The sequence below is a fragment of the Strix uralensis genome, chromosome 3 (genome assembly GCF_047716275.1).
Source record: "Strix uralensis isolate ZFMK-TIS-50842 chromosome 3, bStrUra1, whole genome shotgun sequence".
In the NCBI taxonomy this organism is placed as follows: Eukaryota; Metazoa; Chordata; class Aves; order Strigiformes; family Strigidae; genus Strix; species Strix uralensis.
The window spans coordinates 2,315,938-2,331,940 of record NC_133974.1 but is presented as its reverse complement, the minus strand read 5'-3'; the positions used below and the strand labels follow the sequence as shown (position 1 = coordinate 2,331,940).

The following is a 16,003-nucleotide window of genomic DNA, read 5'->3' as shown; positions in this document are numbered from 1 at the left end:
CTTACTGAATCCAAAAAGACATTCGTTTGGATGAATTGTTTCTCTACTGAAACACAGAGTGGCAGGTGTTCAGAAAGGAGGTTAAAAACATCAATTTCAGCATTCCTCCAGGGACAAACAATGCTTCTTTGTAGGCACACTGTTAATTTAAGATGCTTATATAACTAATTTCTGAATATTTTCCCCTTCTGCCCCCAAACGATCAATCATGGTTGCTTTTTAGTGACAGAGACCAGTGGCCTCTTTCCACTAAAATGTATGAAATCGCAAATTAATGAGCTTGCTGCATATGTGAAGTGAAAGCACAAACACAACACCTGTCCCCCTCCTTTGGGGCATGGTTCCACAATAATGCTGATCATTTGATATTTCCCTAAGGATAAAAAGCAATGAAATTCAAATTAACCCATCCTTTTGTTGAAAATGGGAGAAGTGGGGGAAAGACCAAAGGGAATCTGATCCAACAGTCTCACTTTCATAACCATTTCCGTCACTGTCATCGCTTTGAGACTTAGAATATTACACTCACACCACTGCTCGTCTCCCAGTAAAATGTAGTAGCATTTGTCACTGTAAAATAAAATCATTTTTCCACGTTATTAAAATCTTGCAACTTGTTTGTTTTACTCTTATCCAACAAGCAAATCCACACCACCATTCTGCCTACTAGGCCACAGAAGCTGAAGAATTGAGAAACTAAAAGCACCTGAAAAAAAGGTAATTGCTAACCTGATTTAGCTCTCATTTAAGAGCTAATGACAAAGCCAATACATACTCCAGGAGCTTCAGCATAGCTCAAGTCTGTGCGGAACAGTCTCAACAGCACCAGGAGACTTCCCTGCATCCAAAAGAAACAAAAGGAAACTTTTCTGGCTCAAAATACCAAAAGCCACACGGCCGGTGAGCCACATCCAGGCTATTCCAAGCAGAATAAATACGATCATTCAGACCACGGGATTTCTGAAGGCGCAGCTCTGCGCTATCACGCGAGAACACGGATGCTCTTTGTTTCTTGCTCTCAGTTGCACTCTCCTCTGCCGCAGGAGCATGAAAGCACCACGCATTAACTTTGCCCATTGGCTCACATTAAAACAATTAAATTGTTGTTAAAACAATTATGAAAAAGCATTACTAACTATTCTCCAGACTTACTTAATAACTGCCGAGTTGCTATATACCCAGCATGGAAACTAAAGCCAAGTGATCAGCCTGTGCAAGACTTGGGCCAGTAACAGATAGCTTCGAAACATAACCCAAGCTAAAAATAAATAAATAAGACACTGCAATAAAAACTTATAAAATTACCATCACAATGGGATACAGGCCATTCTGGAGGACACTTATTCACCACAGAAGTTAAGTGTTGGCACTACAGATCCATCTCACCATGCTGAACTCATCTGTAATTCATTTTTTTCCAAGAATTTAATCTATGTAAGTGCCTGAAAAATACCTCCTTATAAAAACTGCCTCTACAGAACATCTAAAATGAAATGAACTGTATTTTAGAAGAATTTCTCTTGAGTTTCTCTGGCATGTTATGGGGAAGAAATATATGGGAAAGAAACCAGCAGTTTGTAGAACTGCACTGGTTTTCACCAGAAGTCATCCCTGTCTGTGTTGTGCCAGGGGAACATACTGAAGCCTAATCATCTGCTGGAAAAATAGCTGGAATAAAGAAAAACACAGAAGAGAGTGGCCTCTCACAAGGTGACGCTGCAGGGTTTTCCTCATCTATCTCCTTCTTGAAAAGGGATCCCAGAGGACAACTAAAAAGGTCCTGACTCACAACTAGAGCCTAATAACTCGCCTCCAACGCTTTTGCCCTTCAGGCCCTGCTGTTAGTCACGGTGTCAGTAACCAGCGACCATCAAGAAGTTTGATGCTAACTGCTCTTGCATTCATGGGACGGGGATGCAGCTTCGGTGAGCATCTTACAGGTATCTCACAACGATCTTGGGGCAGGTTTATTCTGCAGTTTCAGGAGACTACTTCTGGGAGAATGCCCTGTTTCTCAAGGGAAAGCTGAATCTCAGTGAAGCTCTCAGGATGTCTGGGAGTTTGTGGCTTTATCTTGAAATGGAGGACAGCATTCAGTCATGGCAACTAATTTTTTAAGTGCTAGCCATGGTTTGCAACTTAGAGAGAATGCCCAAGCACCTGCCTTGTGTTTTACCATTATGAGGAACTGGTATCACGAGCTCTTACGCCAGGCATTAAGCATGGAAAAAGCAAGACTACTTGAGCGTACTACCCAAGAGAGACTTGGACCTCTCTTTCCTTTTCCTGCAGACATGTACAAGCTGAAGTGGAGTGTCCTCTGCAGAGAGAAAAAAAGCAAACAAGTTCCCACCCGCCACATGGTTGTTTTCCCCAGCACAGCTTATCTTTCCTCTTGTCGCTGGAATAAAAGAACCATGTCTCAATTCTTGAACATATTCCTCACTTTGGACCCTCTCCCAAGTACCCTCTTTTGGATGAGCTGTAGCTGTCTGGCATAACAGGTCCAAGGACCCATAAACTCCTTTTTCTCTTATAGACCTGTGACTAATGCACAGAATAAAATGACAAAGTCAAGGCATGACTCACCCAAAGGTCTAACACAAAGGATGAAACAAACCTGATCTACTATGATTTCTCTTACTTACATTCCAATGCTCACCAAATATGTCCTTACCCCTGTTGTGGAACCAGATGGAGTCACTGTAGTATTCTGTCTTTGTGCAAACAGGGATTGTGGTTGGCACGGGCTAAAATGGGTCAGTAAACTTACAGCTGAAACAAAGGTTTTATCAGCAAATGCTTCTTGACTGGCTCCCACAACCGCTGCTTGATATACCTATCTTTCACAGAGATTAAGAGAAGATAAAAGAGATGCCTACCTGAATTACTGGCAAATCTGTCAAATTAGGGATACTGAGAGGTCGCTGCAGCAGGCTGCATTTGGCAGATTCGTCCCCTGGCCAGAGAGGTTGGCAGCTTCCTGTTGCCACCCAGAAAAAAAATAGCTTTTTTTCTTCAGATATTAGCACTTCATTGGGAATCAAAATATAAGTCAGGAGAAAAACTCACCTAATGCATCAGAAAATCTGATTTCTGTCAACCCTCATGCTACAAATGTACTTGGACTAAAATCTTTGCAGCCTTAATATTTATTTTGTCAGTAGATATCCTTTCTTGAATTTATTCAGTTCTTACAAGACAAAATTTAGCAAGCTTACTATGACCCAGGCTTGGAATATATCCCCATTAATAAACTCCCACTACTTGAAGGAAAACACTTGGCATTAAGAGCACAGAACAAAGGAAACATCCTCAGTCATCAAGTCCTCCACTTCTGCAGCCAGCAATGGCACACAAGCCTATTCAGCTATCCAGCTTTACCCTGAAATCCTGAGCTCCCCCCCCTCAATTCATCATGTAATTCTCTAATTTCCAACTGAAGTTTATTCATGGCCACGTTACCATTCTGCCAGCACTGCCATTTGACTTTAACAACTTTTTTAATGTCCTTTATGGATTTCTAAAACTGCAACTGCATCCCTTCTTACTCTTCTTTTGCAAGGCTACGTAGACTCTTACATGCTCCTCCCCCAAAGACAAGCTCTAACAGAACCTTATTCCTGGCACCCTTTCATTACTTTTCATTTATTTTGTTTTCTTCTTACAGTCTTTTCTGATCCAACACAATGCAGTCAGTCACATAATGCCATACAGAAAAAACTAGTTGCACATGAGATAATATTTGTTCCAAAAAGGGTTTGGAATGAGTAATTACCACACTGTGAAACTGCTGGAGATGAAGTCATAAGAAACAGATTAGTATAATTTTGTAAAGATGCAAATAATAGCCAAACCATAGCTTAAAGCTAAAGTACAGAACTTAGGGGAGAAGAAACAAAGAAGTATTTTAGCAAGCATGGTATTTATAAAATATTTCTTATTCTCCACAGACAGAAATACTATGTGCATTAGTCTAAAGGCCGCCTTTGCCAGGTTATAGTGTGAACGGAATAATATTAATGATCATTTACACTATTTGCCTTTAAAAAATCAGTTCAATAGAATCGTTGAAAAATAATTTGGTGTCAGGGTTACTACATCAATTGGGTAAATTTTACAGTGTAATACTGAATATTGTAATACTGTAAGGAGAACTGAACAGTGGCACAAGTTGCCAAGAGAGGTTGTGGTGTCTCCATCCATGGAAATATTCAAAATTCAGCTGGACGTGGCTCTGAGCCACCTGTTCTAGGTGACCCCAGGGGCTTGACTAGATGATCCCCACCGGTCCCTTCCACCCCCAGCTGTTCTCAAATAAATACAAGAGTATACTCAAATATAATACCAAGAGTTGTTAATGCCCTACTTGTACTTAAAACTCCTCTTAGCTCTCTCTGAAAGAACTGATTCAGGACTAGAGATGAAAAGTATTTTCACATATTAAAGTTGAGCTGTTAAACCTATACAATAAAGCATTTTTAGAAAGACAAGTTCCAAACTTCAAACACGAGGAGTAACACAGTCTGGTCACAGCATTATAATTCTGACCTGTGAATGTTCGACATCCTGGAAGATGACACAGCTCATCTGCTTTGATATTGCTTATCAGTTTTGATAGTCATCAATTTACGTTAGTGCTAATCAGTTTTGTGTTCACACTTTGATGCTTTCATGGTGAAAATGAGAAAAAGGCACTGGTCTCAGTTTTTTTGAGCATAACAGGTATTTTAACATAATTCAGCATTAAAGATTATATATAATGACTTCAGAAACTCTATTAAAAAAATTCATAAACAAAACACAAGTAAAAACATCTGCATTACTAAGAATATAAAGTGTTAATAGAAAACATGTGAAAAACCCAGGCTCTTTAGATACAGTCTTTTTTTGTATAAAAAGATTCTTATTTATACAAAAAGAAGAAGTATTTTTACGGTCCTCAGTTGAATTTTGAAGCTGCATCCCATTCCTGAGTGGGCCCAGCTCACGTGGAAAGCAAACATGTTGGGAAGAGAGACTGTACTCTTTCTGCATTTACTTTTCTAGGAAACAGAATAATTCTCTGTTCAGAAAAAGGAACCAATAGAAGGATGATGCTGGGGAGCACTGTTTGTTCATATGAATAATGTAAGAGAAAAATTAAACTTGAAATGTGTAAGTATTTGTTAGATTTTCGTGCTGTATACCCCAGCCATGTCTAAGCTAAGCAGATGTTTACCAAGATCAAGGCACGTACAGAATACATCCGAGAGAGCTGGACCAGCAGTATAGGTGAACTTAGTTCATATATCTCATTATATTCCATCATTAGAATAGATCTGCTATTTTTAAGTATAGTCTTAATAATACTGATTTCAGGTCTAATTATTTTAACGGAGAGAGTAAAGATCTTTCTGTATTTGTGCATTTACAGACTGCATTCTGAACTGCTTTATGTTACACCACTAAGCAAACCTCCCAGAACACTCACAGGGGGAGTCAGTTGCTCGTGTTATGCCCGGTGGCATTATAGATACGGTGACTGCGATCACAATTTCCTGAAAAGCTGAAGCTTTCAGAAGAAAAGCTATTGTCAGCAGTGTAACTGTCAGACCTGTTTAGTCTTGAGACTAGTGACATTGAAATGTAAGTACCCTTCTGGGACTGAAGTTTTAAAAATTTGTTGAAAACAATAATGATACTCTGGAATCACTAGGAATAAATGCACAGAAGTGCAGTATCTGTGAAATTTATTGTACCTTGTGTTTCTCTGCTGACAGGACAAGTCACTCGATAGTCAAGGAACGTTACAGAGAGCACACACCAAAAGCCATCTTACTGCAATTCACTCGGGTGCAGATCATTCGGACTTACAAACATCGAGGTTCAGCATTCGCTGTGATTTTGGCAGAGATCTACAGTTAACACCCCATTAAAGTTTTTCTCTTTGCAAGCTGGTCTACAGCTGTTTTGACATGCCTGTCCAACAGCTCAAAGCAGCTCTGAAACCCAGTGAAAGACTCATAATCATTAATGAATGCATTGCTATTCATAATTTTCAAATGCAAATTATTGGCAATTTCCTTTAATTTACTCAAAATTCAATCTTTTTTTATGTGACTGGTTTCCTAACACATGTACTGCAACATATAATTCTGAAAGTTAAGAGTGACTGGTGCTTCAGAACCAGAGAAATCAGACCTCCTAACTTGGTTTTTGTTGCCATTTTAATAGAAATTAAAAGAGTCAGTGAAAAAAGAGAGCTTCCTTAATGATCAGAATTAAAGGCTGTTGTAGATATAAAGCATGCTTATTAAAAAGAGAATGGAACGAAACTGGGAACTCAAAGCCAGCAAGATCTGACCTCCTTTGGCAAGTCACCCTCAGCAAAATACTGAATAAAAAGAAAGAAAAAAAAGAAAAAGATGACCTTAAGGAGTCATACTTGGGTACAAGTACAAATCAACCTGTCTGAAGATAATAGTTGAGAAATCAAGATTTCCCTTTGTCTGTAGCTCAGTCAATCCAATTAAAAAAAAACAGCCAGAAACGAGTCATGTGAAGGAAATGATTGCTTTCACTCAATATGTTAATTGACTGGAAATGGCATACATGCCAAGGTGAGGTAAGAGAATACATTGCATCCTATGTAGGATTTCAGATATTAGTAATGCTGAAACGGAGAATTCCGAGAAATTAACTTGAGTATATTCTTTTCCTTGAATATATTCTTTTTCCTAAGCATCTAAATCAGGAGAAATTAACTGAATCCCTGCTAGGAAACGGCATAATACTGTGATTAATGTGGTTGTTCTGAACTGACATTACTTTTGTTTCTGAAAGAAGCCTAACTCATAACTCAGATTTGCTCAGTGTCTTCTGAGTAAACAGCAGTATGGAAAATACGTTTTTATCTCAACCTCTTTTTTTTTTTTAGGACAGAATAATTACATTCAACAAGAAGCAATTCCTTAGGGCAGATTTAAGCAAATCCATTACCTCTTCTAAGAGGAATTCTAAACAATAACTAATGAAAAAGAGGGGGGAGGAGAAATCTAGATTTATAGACATCTCTAAGTATATTCTCTTTATGCCTGTGCCACACTGAAACAGTGCTAAGACGTTTCTTAACAAAGCCTCTTTTCTGTATCCAGCTTAGTGCTCTCCCCCGCATGTTTCTGAAGACCCACTGTAACACAGATGGTAAAACAGCTGAGACATTTTGTATTTAAAAAGATAGTGGCAACACCCCTGATTAGTGGAGAAAATGGTAAAAACTGGAACATGTCATGTATTGCAGCCAATAAAATTGAGGAAATTCCATCCCAACTTAACCAGCACCCCAAAAACGCAGACTCTACGTCTCAACAATTACTTCTTGCCACTGTTTTTGGCAAGATCTTTGCAAGCCCCATCTTTTCTTCTCTTTGGTCCGCGTGTGCAATTGTTCTAAAGCACTTGTGCATGAAAATAAAGCCTGTGTCAGCAGGGGCTACACTTCACCCACAAGGCAGCCAGGGGAAAAGAGAGTCTGCTACACGGGCATTTCTTAAGCACACGTGAGTCGACTTTGCCATCACAAAATTTAAAATCTCTACAGTCAATTCAAATGTCTATCAAGAATTGGGGGGGGGGGGGGGGGGCGGTCAGTAGTGTAAAAACTGAATACAAATACAATTAATTAAGTAAGGCTTTTTTCTTTGTTTTTCTTCTCTTTTTTGCGGGGAGGGGGGAGAAATGAAGAGACGTAGCTGCAAAACCTGAGCTAGAACTTACAGCAGCTTGTCTCAGTGTCTGCTTCTGCCTAATTTCATTTAAAAGCAGGCACTATGAGATATAATATTCAGCAGAGCAAATGACTAAACACTCCCATACTCTTGGCTCTCAGCCTACCATTACTTTACCACCGTAGTCGCTTTTCAGTTGGCACCTGTTCATAAGAAAGCTTCCTTGTGTTGAAGCAGTTCTGCAGGACGGCTACGCGTAGTCTCTGCTTTCAGTAAAGTTCCTGTGGTGTTTGTTCAGGGCACCAGGCATAAAGTAAAGGAAGGACAAAGCCACGCTGAGTGGGAACAAAACACACTTGAAAATGTTACCCCTGCCCCTGTTACATGGCCACCTTTAAAAAGGATGCAAAACAAACACGGCAATTTAGAGTTGCTAGTGATGCAAACCAGTCTGAAAGGAAGAGATTTTTATCGCAACAGTGTTAATTTTGAGACATCTAAAATGGTCTTGGAAACTTACAGTAAAACAAATTAACTGTGATTAGATCAAGAAGTACATTTGTGAAAATGGGAAGCAAGAAAAGTGACAAATTTTTGAGCCAAAATTATCAGCAGGTGACAGAGATTAATCCTAATATTAAAATCCATTTCTCCAATGTTAGTTATCAAATAATTCATTAAAATAACCTGTAATGTGGTATAATTTCAATATTAACAGAAATATATTAGCAAGCTTGTACTTTGTTTTCCTTTGTGCCTGTACTAGATACATATAACTGCCACTGACAGCCAAGAGGTACTATCAACAAAACATTCTTTCCATTTATGCTTTTGGTATCTTAGGTGACTACAATTAATCCTCTCTTCTCTAGCCGACACCAGCAATGAACAGAAGTGAGTGGGTGAGGACTCCCATCTTCAATAAAAACCCATTTGACATCATTACACAGCAAGACTGAGGCCTCGTCTTGGGGTGAAATAGGTAGAGCGGAGAGGAAAAACAATTGGCTGGATTAACTATTTTTGTTGCCGATAGAAATGATATTCTGTATTACATCATCTTACAGCATCGCTCTTAATAATTAACTCCTTAAAAATATCAAGGCAGTTGTAATTTTTTAAAAGCAAAGATCAGAAGGAAAATAGAAAAGATTTAAAGAGGTAAGCATACTAACTGCTTCGAGAACTTGGTTAAAATTACGTTTGCAAAAACAGTTGTGTTGTGCTCATTGTTCTTGCAGAAAAAGTCTTCTCCAACAATAGCTGAAGCATGTTTGTACGATGCTCAGCAAAACAAAATTATCTGTCCATGGGACTCCCAAACGCAAGCCTATGTTCTTCCAGGCACTGTGGTCTTAGGTGCTTATTTATGTCCTTGCTTCAAAAATGAGCAAAAACCACACTACCAAGCTTTCTTTCTGGAATGACTGCTACCCAAGGCAAGATTTGTCAGGATTGAGAAAGTGTGTTTAAAAGGTGTTGAGGCATATTCTGGTTTTTTTAGGGGACAGATTGCAAAAAAAAAAACCAACCCAACCTCTCCTACCCCTTTCCAAAAAATTTCCCCAGAATTTTGTAGCAAAAATCCTAACATAAAAATATCCAATAAGAGCAAATGTGACCTCTTCAAATAGGTAATAAATTAAGTCAGGGTACAATTCATCTGAATGTGCAATGAATCACTATAAAAATGCCCATTTCTCTCTGAAATTCCAATCATTTATATGAGGTCAAGCCCAAAGCTAAAAAATAGATGATATAGTGAAGAAGACAGTGCACAGGCACAGCGCCATACGTTGGTTAAGTCAGTTGTGAACAGATTCCATAGCTGGATCTATACATTTCAGTGCCTTCCATGTCTAAATGTACTCACCACTATTTTTACTTCTGGTTTGGGGCTTAGGAATCTACCTGGAGTATGTTACAACAACGACTGAGCAAGACAGGATGGATATTCAGTATCCAGCACAAAACCGAGTTCCCAATGAAAAATAAAATAAGAGTTTCCAATACAAAATCAGAGTCTGCAATTTGTTCTAAACTCACCTCTTTTCTATTTTCCTTCTGATCTTTGCTTTAAAAACTTTAAACTCACCTCAGGTCTTCCCCACCAACAGTAAATCAAATGTGCTGTCCACATCTGCTTCCATTCCTCTAAATAACATCAAAAAGATAAGCGGGGAGCACCACCTTCATCTTGGCAAGTCAGCACTAAGGTCTTTCAATCCGGTGTAGCCACATGAGTAGGGAAATTGTGAATATTAGATCACAAGTAAAGATAATTCATACGGCTTAGTTTCATTTCTCAAGGACTCCCACACTAGGGTAGCAAATGTCTTTGAAATAGTTTATTTTTCTTTTTTTTTTCCTCTTTATTATCTAAATTAGATGGCTCTCCCATCAACACCGTGCCTAGCCCTGAAACATTCGTGAAAACTGTGGAGAGTATTTATGCTTGGATTTAAGAGAAATGAATCTTAACTCAGGACCTTCTTTACTTTGCAGGAAATCTGATTTTGTGGTTCAGCCCAATAAACCTCTCCAGGCCTAAACTACCTTACACAGTTCAATTACGGGACTAAAAAAGGAGGTAAAAGCTTTTAACACCATACTCTGCCATCCCAAGGAAGCAGACACGTTCCCTTATCCTGGGAAGATGACAATTATCACTTTCTTCCACCTTTGAATGTTTCTGACTTGATGCAGCCCTTTCCTTTCCTTTTCTCTGGGCTAGAAAAGCCGTACTGACCATTTGAACTACCTTTCATAAGAGAAAGGTACATTACAACCTGCTTGGGAGACGGACTTTGCTGAGTATCTATTTCACTTTGTAGCCAAATTCATTCCAGTTTTGAGACATATTTTCATAGACTGGGGCAAGTTGCTGTGTCCCAGTTTGATTGTCTTTGTAATTCCCAAGAGACACTCTCCTTGTAAAGAACAAAACACTGTGGTGCCTGGAGGACAAGAATATGTAACAGCAGCTAAATGCACCTCAAACTTTTTTTTTTTTCCTTTTTACCCTACTTTTTAGCTTACATCAGATATATCTGCAGTTAGATGTCTGACAGAAAGGAACTTACAGCTTTTATGACTGCAGGAATCCAAAACCTGACTGAACACAGTCCTCAGATGACCCTGCTTAAGCAGGGGGGTTGACTAGATGATTTCCAGAGGTCCCTTCAACCTGAGCGATTCTGTGCTTCTGTAAAGTGACTGGCCAAAATTTTATCCCAGTCCACCACTTCATCAGAATTAGTTCCCATAGCGTGACGTGCTCCATCAACATACTGGGTAGAAATTGCAAAGTAAGAGAGGAAAGTGCCATGTCCCACTCGTCCCTCGTTTGAGTGGGATGTGAAAGAAAGAGACAAGCTTTGAGAGCTAACCATTGGGTCAGAACTGCTGACTAAAAAGCCAAGACAGTACCAAGAACTTGCTAAGAATTGTATAATTATTAGAGAGATGATGATGATGATGATGATAGCCACACTGAACAGCAATAGGGGCACGCAGAATCTTATTTCCCCCAATGTCCCTCCTTGAGCCCAACGTTACAAAAATCCAACTCTGTTTCAAGGCTCTGTCCTCTGAATGATGATATTATATTGGTAGAACCACCACTGTTACAGACAGAAGCAGGAGGAGGAGCAGCAAAGCATGTATTTTCAACCATAACAAAAGAGATGACGAGATGTGATTATTTTATGACTGGATTGTGTCACACTTCCCTGCTTTTTTCCTTTCATTTCTGCATTTTACCTTGATGTAAAATTGCACTACACTGTCATAAAAAAGATTATATATGAGATAAAAGTCTGATCTGAAGAACACGTAATGCACACAGCTCAGATAAAATGCTACATTTATGATGGGGGTACCAGGTCCTATAGCTAGTGAAAATTAATTTCATTTTCCACTGCATGAACTCCTCTTGCTCAAAAACATTAATCCATTTTTTGAGGCCAAGCATGAATTCCTTTTTTAAAGCAATGAGCAAAAAGTGGGATAAACATAAAATTCAGCTCCCCATTTGAATATTCCTGTGCTGAAAGTAGATTACAAAGGCACTGTTCCCCCCTCCAGAAAAAAGAAAAATGTCCCAGTCTCGGTGAAAATGGAGGTGGATGGGTTAAGACATTTTTAGGCCACTGTAAATAGATATTTCACAGAGAAGTAATACTGACTGGAAAGATTACATCACTGCAATTACTGCAAATAGTCCCAGAATCAGAAACAATAAAAATAATTACTTGTGCTAACACCTTAGTCAATCTGCCATTGCTCGTAATGAAAGAAGGATGCTCTAATAGAGCAATTTTGATATTTTTAAGTAAGAGATTTGTCCAGGTTGATACAAAACCCAACTCCCTGAGTTGCCTGTTCAAGTTGACGTCCACAAAAACAATGTGTTTCCCCTACAGAGGGGAAAGTGCAACTTAATTTCTTAATCAGATACGCTGTATATACTGTAAATAAACCTCACCTCTCAACTTAGTAGTTGTTTTTTCCCTACTAAAGGACACTCAAGGAAACAATATTCACTCGACTCAACTTTTGACAGTTCATCTCAGAGCTCACCTGAGCCCTCACAGCCATGGTACGAGAGAGCAACTGGTGCCTGTTTTAGCTGCTGTTGCTGCCCAGGCAACAGATTCAAGCTCCTGCCTGAACTGCAGCAGCCCATGATGCTACAGAAAACTGAGGATTGGGATGTGCTCATGGAGAGAGAGCTGTTGCCAGCATGTACAAACCCTTCCCTTCTTTCCTAGTCTCTTCCAGAAACTTGGGACACGGAGGATGCTGAGGGCAAGGTAGGGTAACATGAGCTGCTTTTTACTCTGCACCTACTCCTCAAAGAGAGGGAATACTGGGATTTTGATTTCCTGTCTTTGTGACAAAAAAGTTTTTATCTCACAGGGAAAGCAACAGATACCTCCCAGATCTGACAAAAAACCATAATAATACATAGCCAGGTCAACCCAGGGAACATCCAGGTAGCCAGAATAAAGATTGAAGCATAAAGGTATCTTGTTGCTTTCTCCATTTTGGGAATATTTAGCCCTTTAGGCAGTTCAAAGAAACATGATGCCTAATTTTCATTTGTTTAGCAGCAGCCAGGAGAATCTGCAGCAAAGTATCTCCCCCAGGAAGGGGTCACACAGGAGGGAGGCATGCCTGGAGCAGCTGCATACTCCAGCTCCCCCATTAGCAATTTTCCAGAATGAGTTACTGTGGCATCATCTTCTGATGGCAAAGATGATGTAACGGTTGAACAGACTAATGAATTTTTAACCTCAGATTTGCTGGTGTTGGAAAAAGTGTGCCTGTGCAAATTCCAACTACCACAACCCTGTGTGTCCACTGGGGAATCAACTGCAGCTCTCAATTTAGGACAGTCTAATCTCAGAAACTGATATTCAAATATCTGAAGTGAAGTTAAATAACATCAAGGTTTAGAAAAAACATGGTCTTGTTTGGAAAGTGAGTGATAGTCTCCACAAAGCTTTAAATTTTCCCCTAATTTAATAATATATTTTACTAGCATGATCTAAGGATAAAATTTTTTTCCCCACAGCTTTGGAAATCCGTTTCAGTTATAAGTCTGGATACTTTAATTAGGGAAGCATGTTTAGTTTAAGAAAAAAAAATGGATGGGTTAGAAGAAAAACCCTTCTAATACTCTCTAGTGTCTGAGGGTCCTTCAACCCAATTTGATGTGAATGAAACCATTATTGTTCTTTTGAGCCCTGCTGAGCCATTATGTTAACGGTTTTCTAGAGATTTGAGTAGCATTTTACTACATGTTTTCGTTATTCCACTAGCCAGGATTTTAGCCCTTAGACATCAGAAGTTACAAGATTTAAAATAGGTTTTGTTCAACATTCTGAGAAAGCAATATCCCTTAAATTTTATCAGTTCTTATACAAATTCTAGATTAGTATATGGTGGATATTTGAAATGCACTGAGAGAAAAACGCATGTCCCTCTTTTTCTTTGTTTTTAAGCATCATCAGTTTAACATATTAAAACCTGCAGCAATGAAGACTCAATCAAGCAAATAAAACTGAACACACCCACTGACAGATATTTCCTGCCATAAAAATGCTCACACATTGGATGGGAGGGAAGAGTCACACCCTAATAAAATCTAACAGAGAAAACAATAAAAAGGGTTAAAAGGTAATAAAAGGATTAGTATCAAGCTACATAGACTAAGCCAAACCTTTAAGTGATATTTTATTGCATTAAAATGTGAGCTTTGATGATCCAGCTGGTGTTTTAACTGCTTTAGAGCCAAAATACTCATTTTCTTTTTATACGCCTGTGTGTGCAGCTATGTAATAGATGCTTGCTGTACAGCTTCTTGAGATAAAATTGCTTTCAAAGAAGTTGCAGGAAATAGCTATGCAATATTATTCCAAAAACAATTTGCTACTTTGGCTCAAAAAGGAAAGTAGGCTTCAAGTAATTAATACTTAAATACTTTCTTTGCAACTGCACCAGCATAATACTGAAGTAAACAGTGGACAGTTTGATATCTCTTAGAGGCTTCTGTTCCTGAGATAACTCAGTTAAACAAATCGAGTGAGGAAGTGTCATTTTCTTGAAAAAAACAAAACTGATGAGCAGTGAGCTCTGGTTTTCTTCAGAAGACACTTCAAGTAAGTTTTTATATAGATGTTTGTGACACATGCATAGACCGCTCTAAAACAAGCACAAAACCCCTAGGCTAATCAAAGCGACAAAACTGTTACAGATGAACAACAAAATCTAGAAAAAGCAGTAATCAGGCTGATGACAACTCAGTTTAAATGCCAAAATTCCTTCAGTGCAAAACTCATAACACATCTCTAATGACCAAAAATAAACTCATTAAGTCCTGTTCTTGAAACTGGTTTAAAATAGCATCTTTATATCCTGTTTGGGTCCCACACAGCCCAGAAACTCCATAAAAAACCACCAAGCAGCTGATGCAGCCTCCAATTTTCCAATAATACCTAATCTTCCAGAAGGCCTAATGCATTACGCAAATAATTTGAGTGTGGCAAGAACCTGTCCTTGTAGGAATAGCAGCACTTTCGCTTAGGGATGACAAGTAAGTCTTATCATATCCCTTCACTATCCATTTTCTGCACTCCTGAATATGTCATACCGGTTTCCTCACCTGATAGGGACATGGGATGTGATATTCTCTGCAGCGTTCTTGAATCCACGTCGTCTCCCACACACCTCGATAAGCCTGCTCATAGAAATAGCAGCCAATTACAACCAACAGTGGCACGAGGTACAGAACACTGAACACGCCAATCCGGATCATGAACTTCACTAGTTTGTCCTGGTTCTCTTTTTCTAACGGGATTTCAATGCGAACCCGATTGAGAGAGATAATGCCAGCTAGCAGAAGGGAAACTCCAACAACAACATACAGGCAGAGGGGTGCAAGTACAAAGTATCTCAATGCATCCACATCATAGAGGCCAACAAAACATACGCCGCTAATATTGTCACCTTCAATTTTATTCATTGCTAAGAGGATGATGGTTAGAGTTCCCGGAATGCCCCAGGCACTGGCGTGGAAGAGCAATGCTTTCTTCTCAATTGCTTCACTGCCCCATTTTGGCACAGCTGCCAAGAACCACGTGATGGTAAGAATGACCCACCAAACACTGCCAGCCATGGTAAAGAAATAGAGCACCATGAAAAGCATGGTGCAAGCTTTGTTGTGAGAGCCCTGTGTCACTGTGGAAGCCTTGTACTGGGCAGGGCTGGATGCGTTACACGCTACTCGGTCTTCAAGAAGAAAGCCGATGAAGAAAATTAATGACACCATCATGTAACAGACAGCATAAAATATTATCGGTCTTTCTGGATAGCGAAATCTTGTGACATCGATCAGAAAAGTTAAAAAAGTAAACAAGGTAGCAGAAAGGCAGACGATGGAGATCACGCCGATGAAGTAGCGAGCAAAGGAGAGCTCTTCACGCCGAAAGTACATATTTGGGCAAGGAGGCGAACAGTCCCGTACCCTCAAGAAAGAGTAACCCAGATCAGGGTCTATTTTCAACTCCCGAGGACACCAAAAACCATAATCCCTCTGTACTGCCATTGGGGCCTCTTCTGTGGGCTCCCCAGCCAAATTGAGGTCAACAAGACGAGGATATGGCTCATCACAATCTGGGAATCTAAAAAAGTAAGAAAAGAATTATTTACAAGAAATATATGCATACTTTGCAAAGACTAGTAACCTTATTTACATGTCCAACTTTAGACACAATAACTGGAGGGAAAAC

At 39.3% G+C, this 16,003-nt stretch overlaps 1 protein-coding gene across 4 annotated transcripts in view; it reads right to left on the bottom strand.

Annotated features, from left to right (window-relative positions):
* Positions 1 to 16,003, bottom strand: part of FZD3 (frizzled class receptor 3) — a 60,410-nt gene that overhangs the window by 12,266 nt on the left and 32,141 nt on the right. For all 4 annotated transcript variants that reach the window (XM_074861292.1, XM_074861295.1, XM_074861293.1 and 1 more), the window contains one exon: positions 14,878 to 15,895. In XM_074861292.1, the coding sequence (XP_074717393.1) occupies positions 14,878 to 15,895 (1,018 nt within the window). The remainder of the gene's footprint in view (positions 1 to 14,877; positions 15,896 to 16,003) is intronic.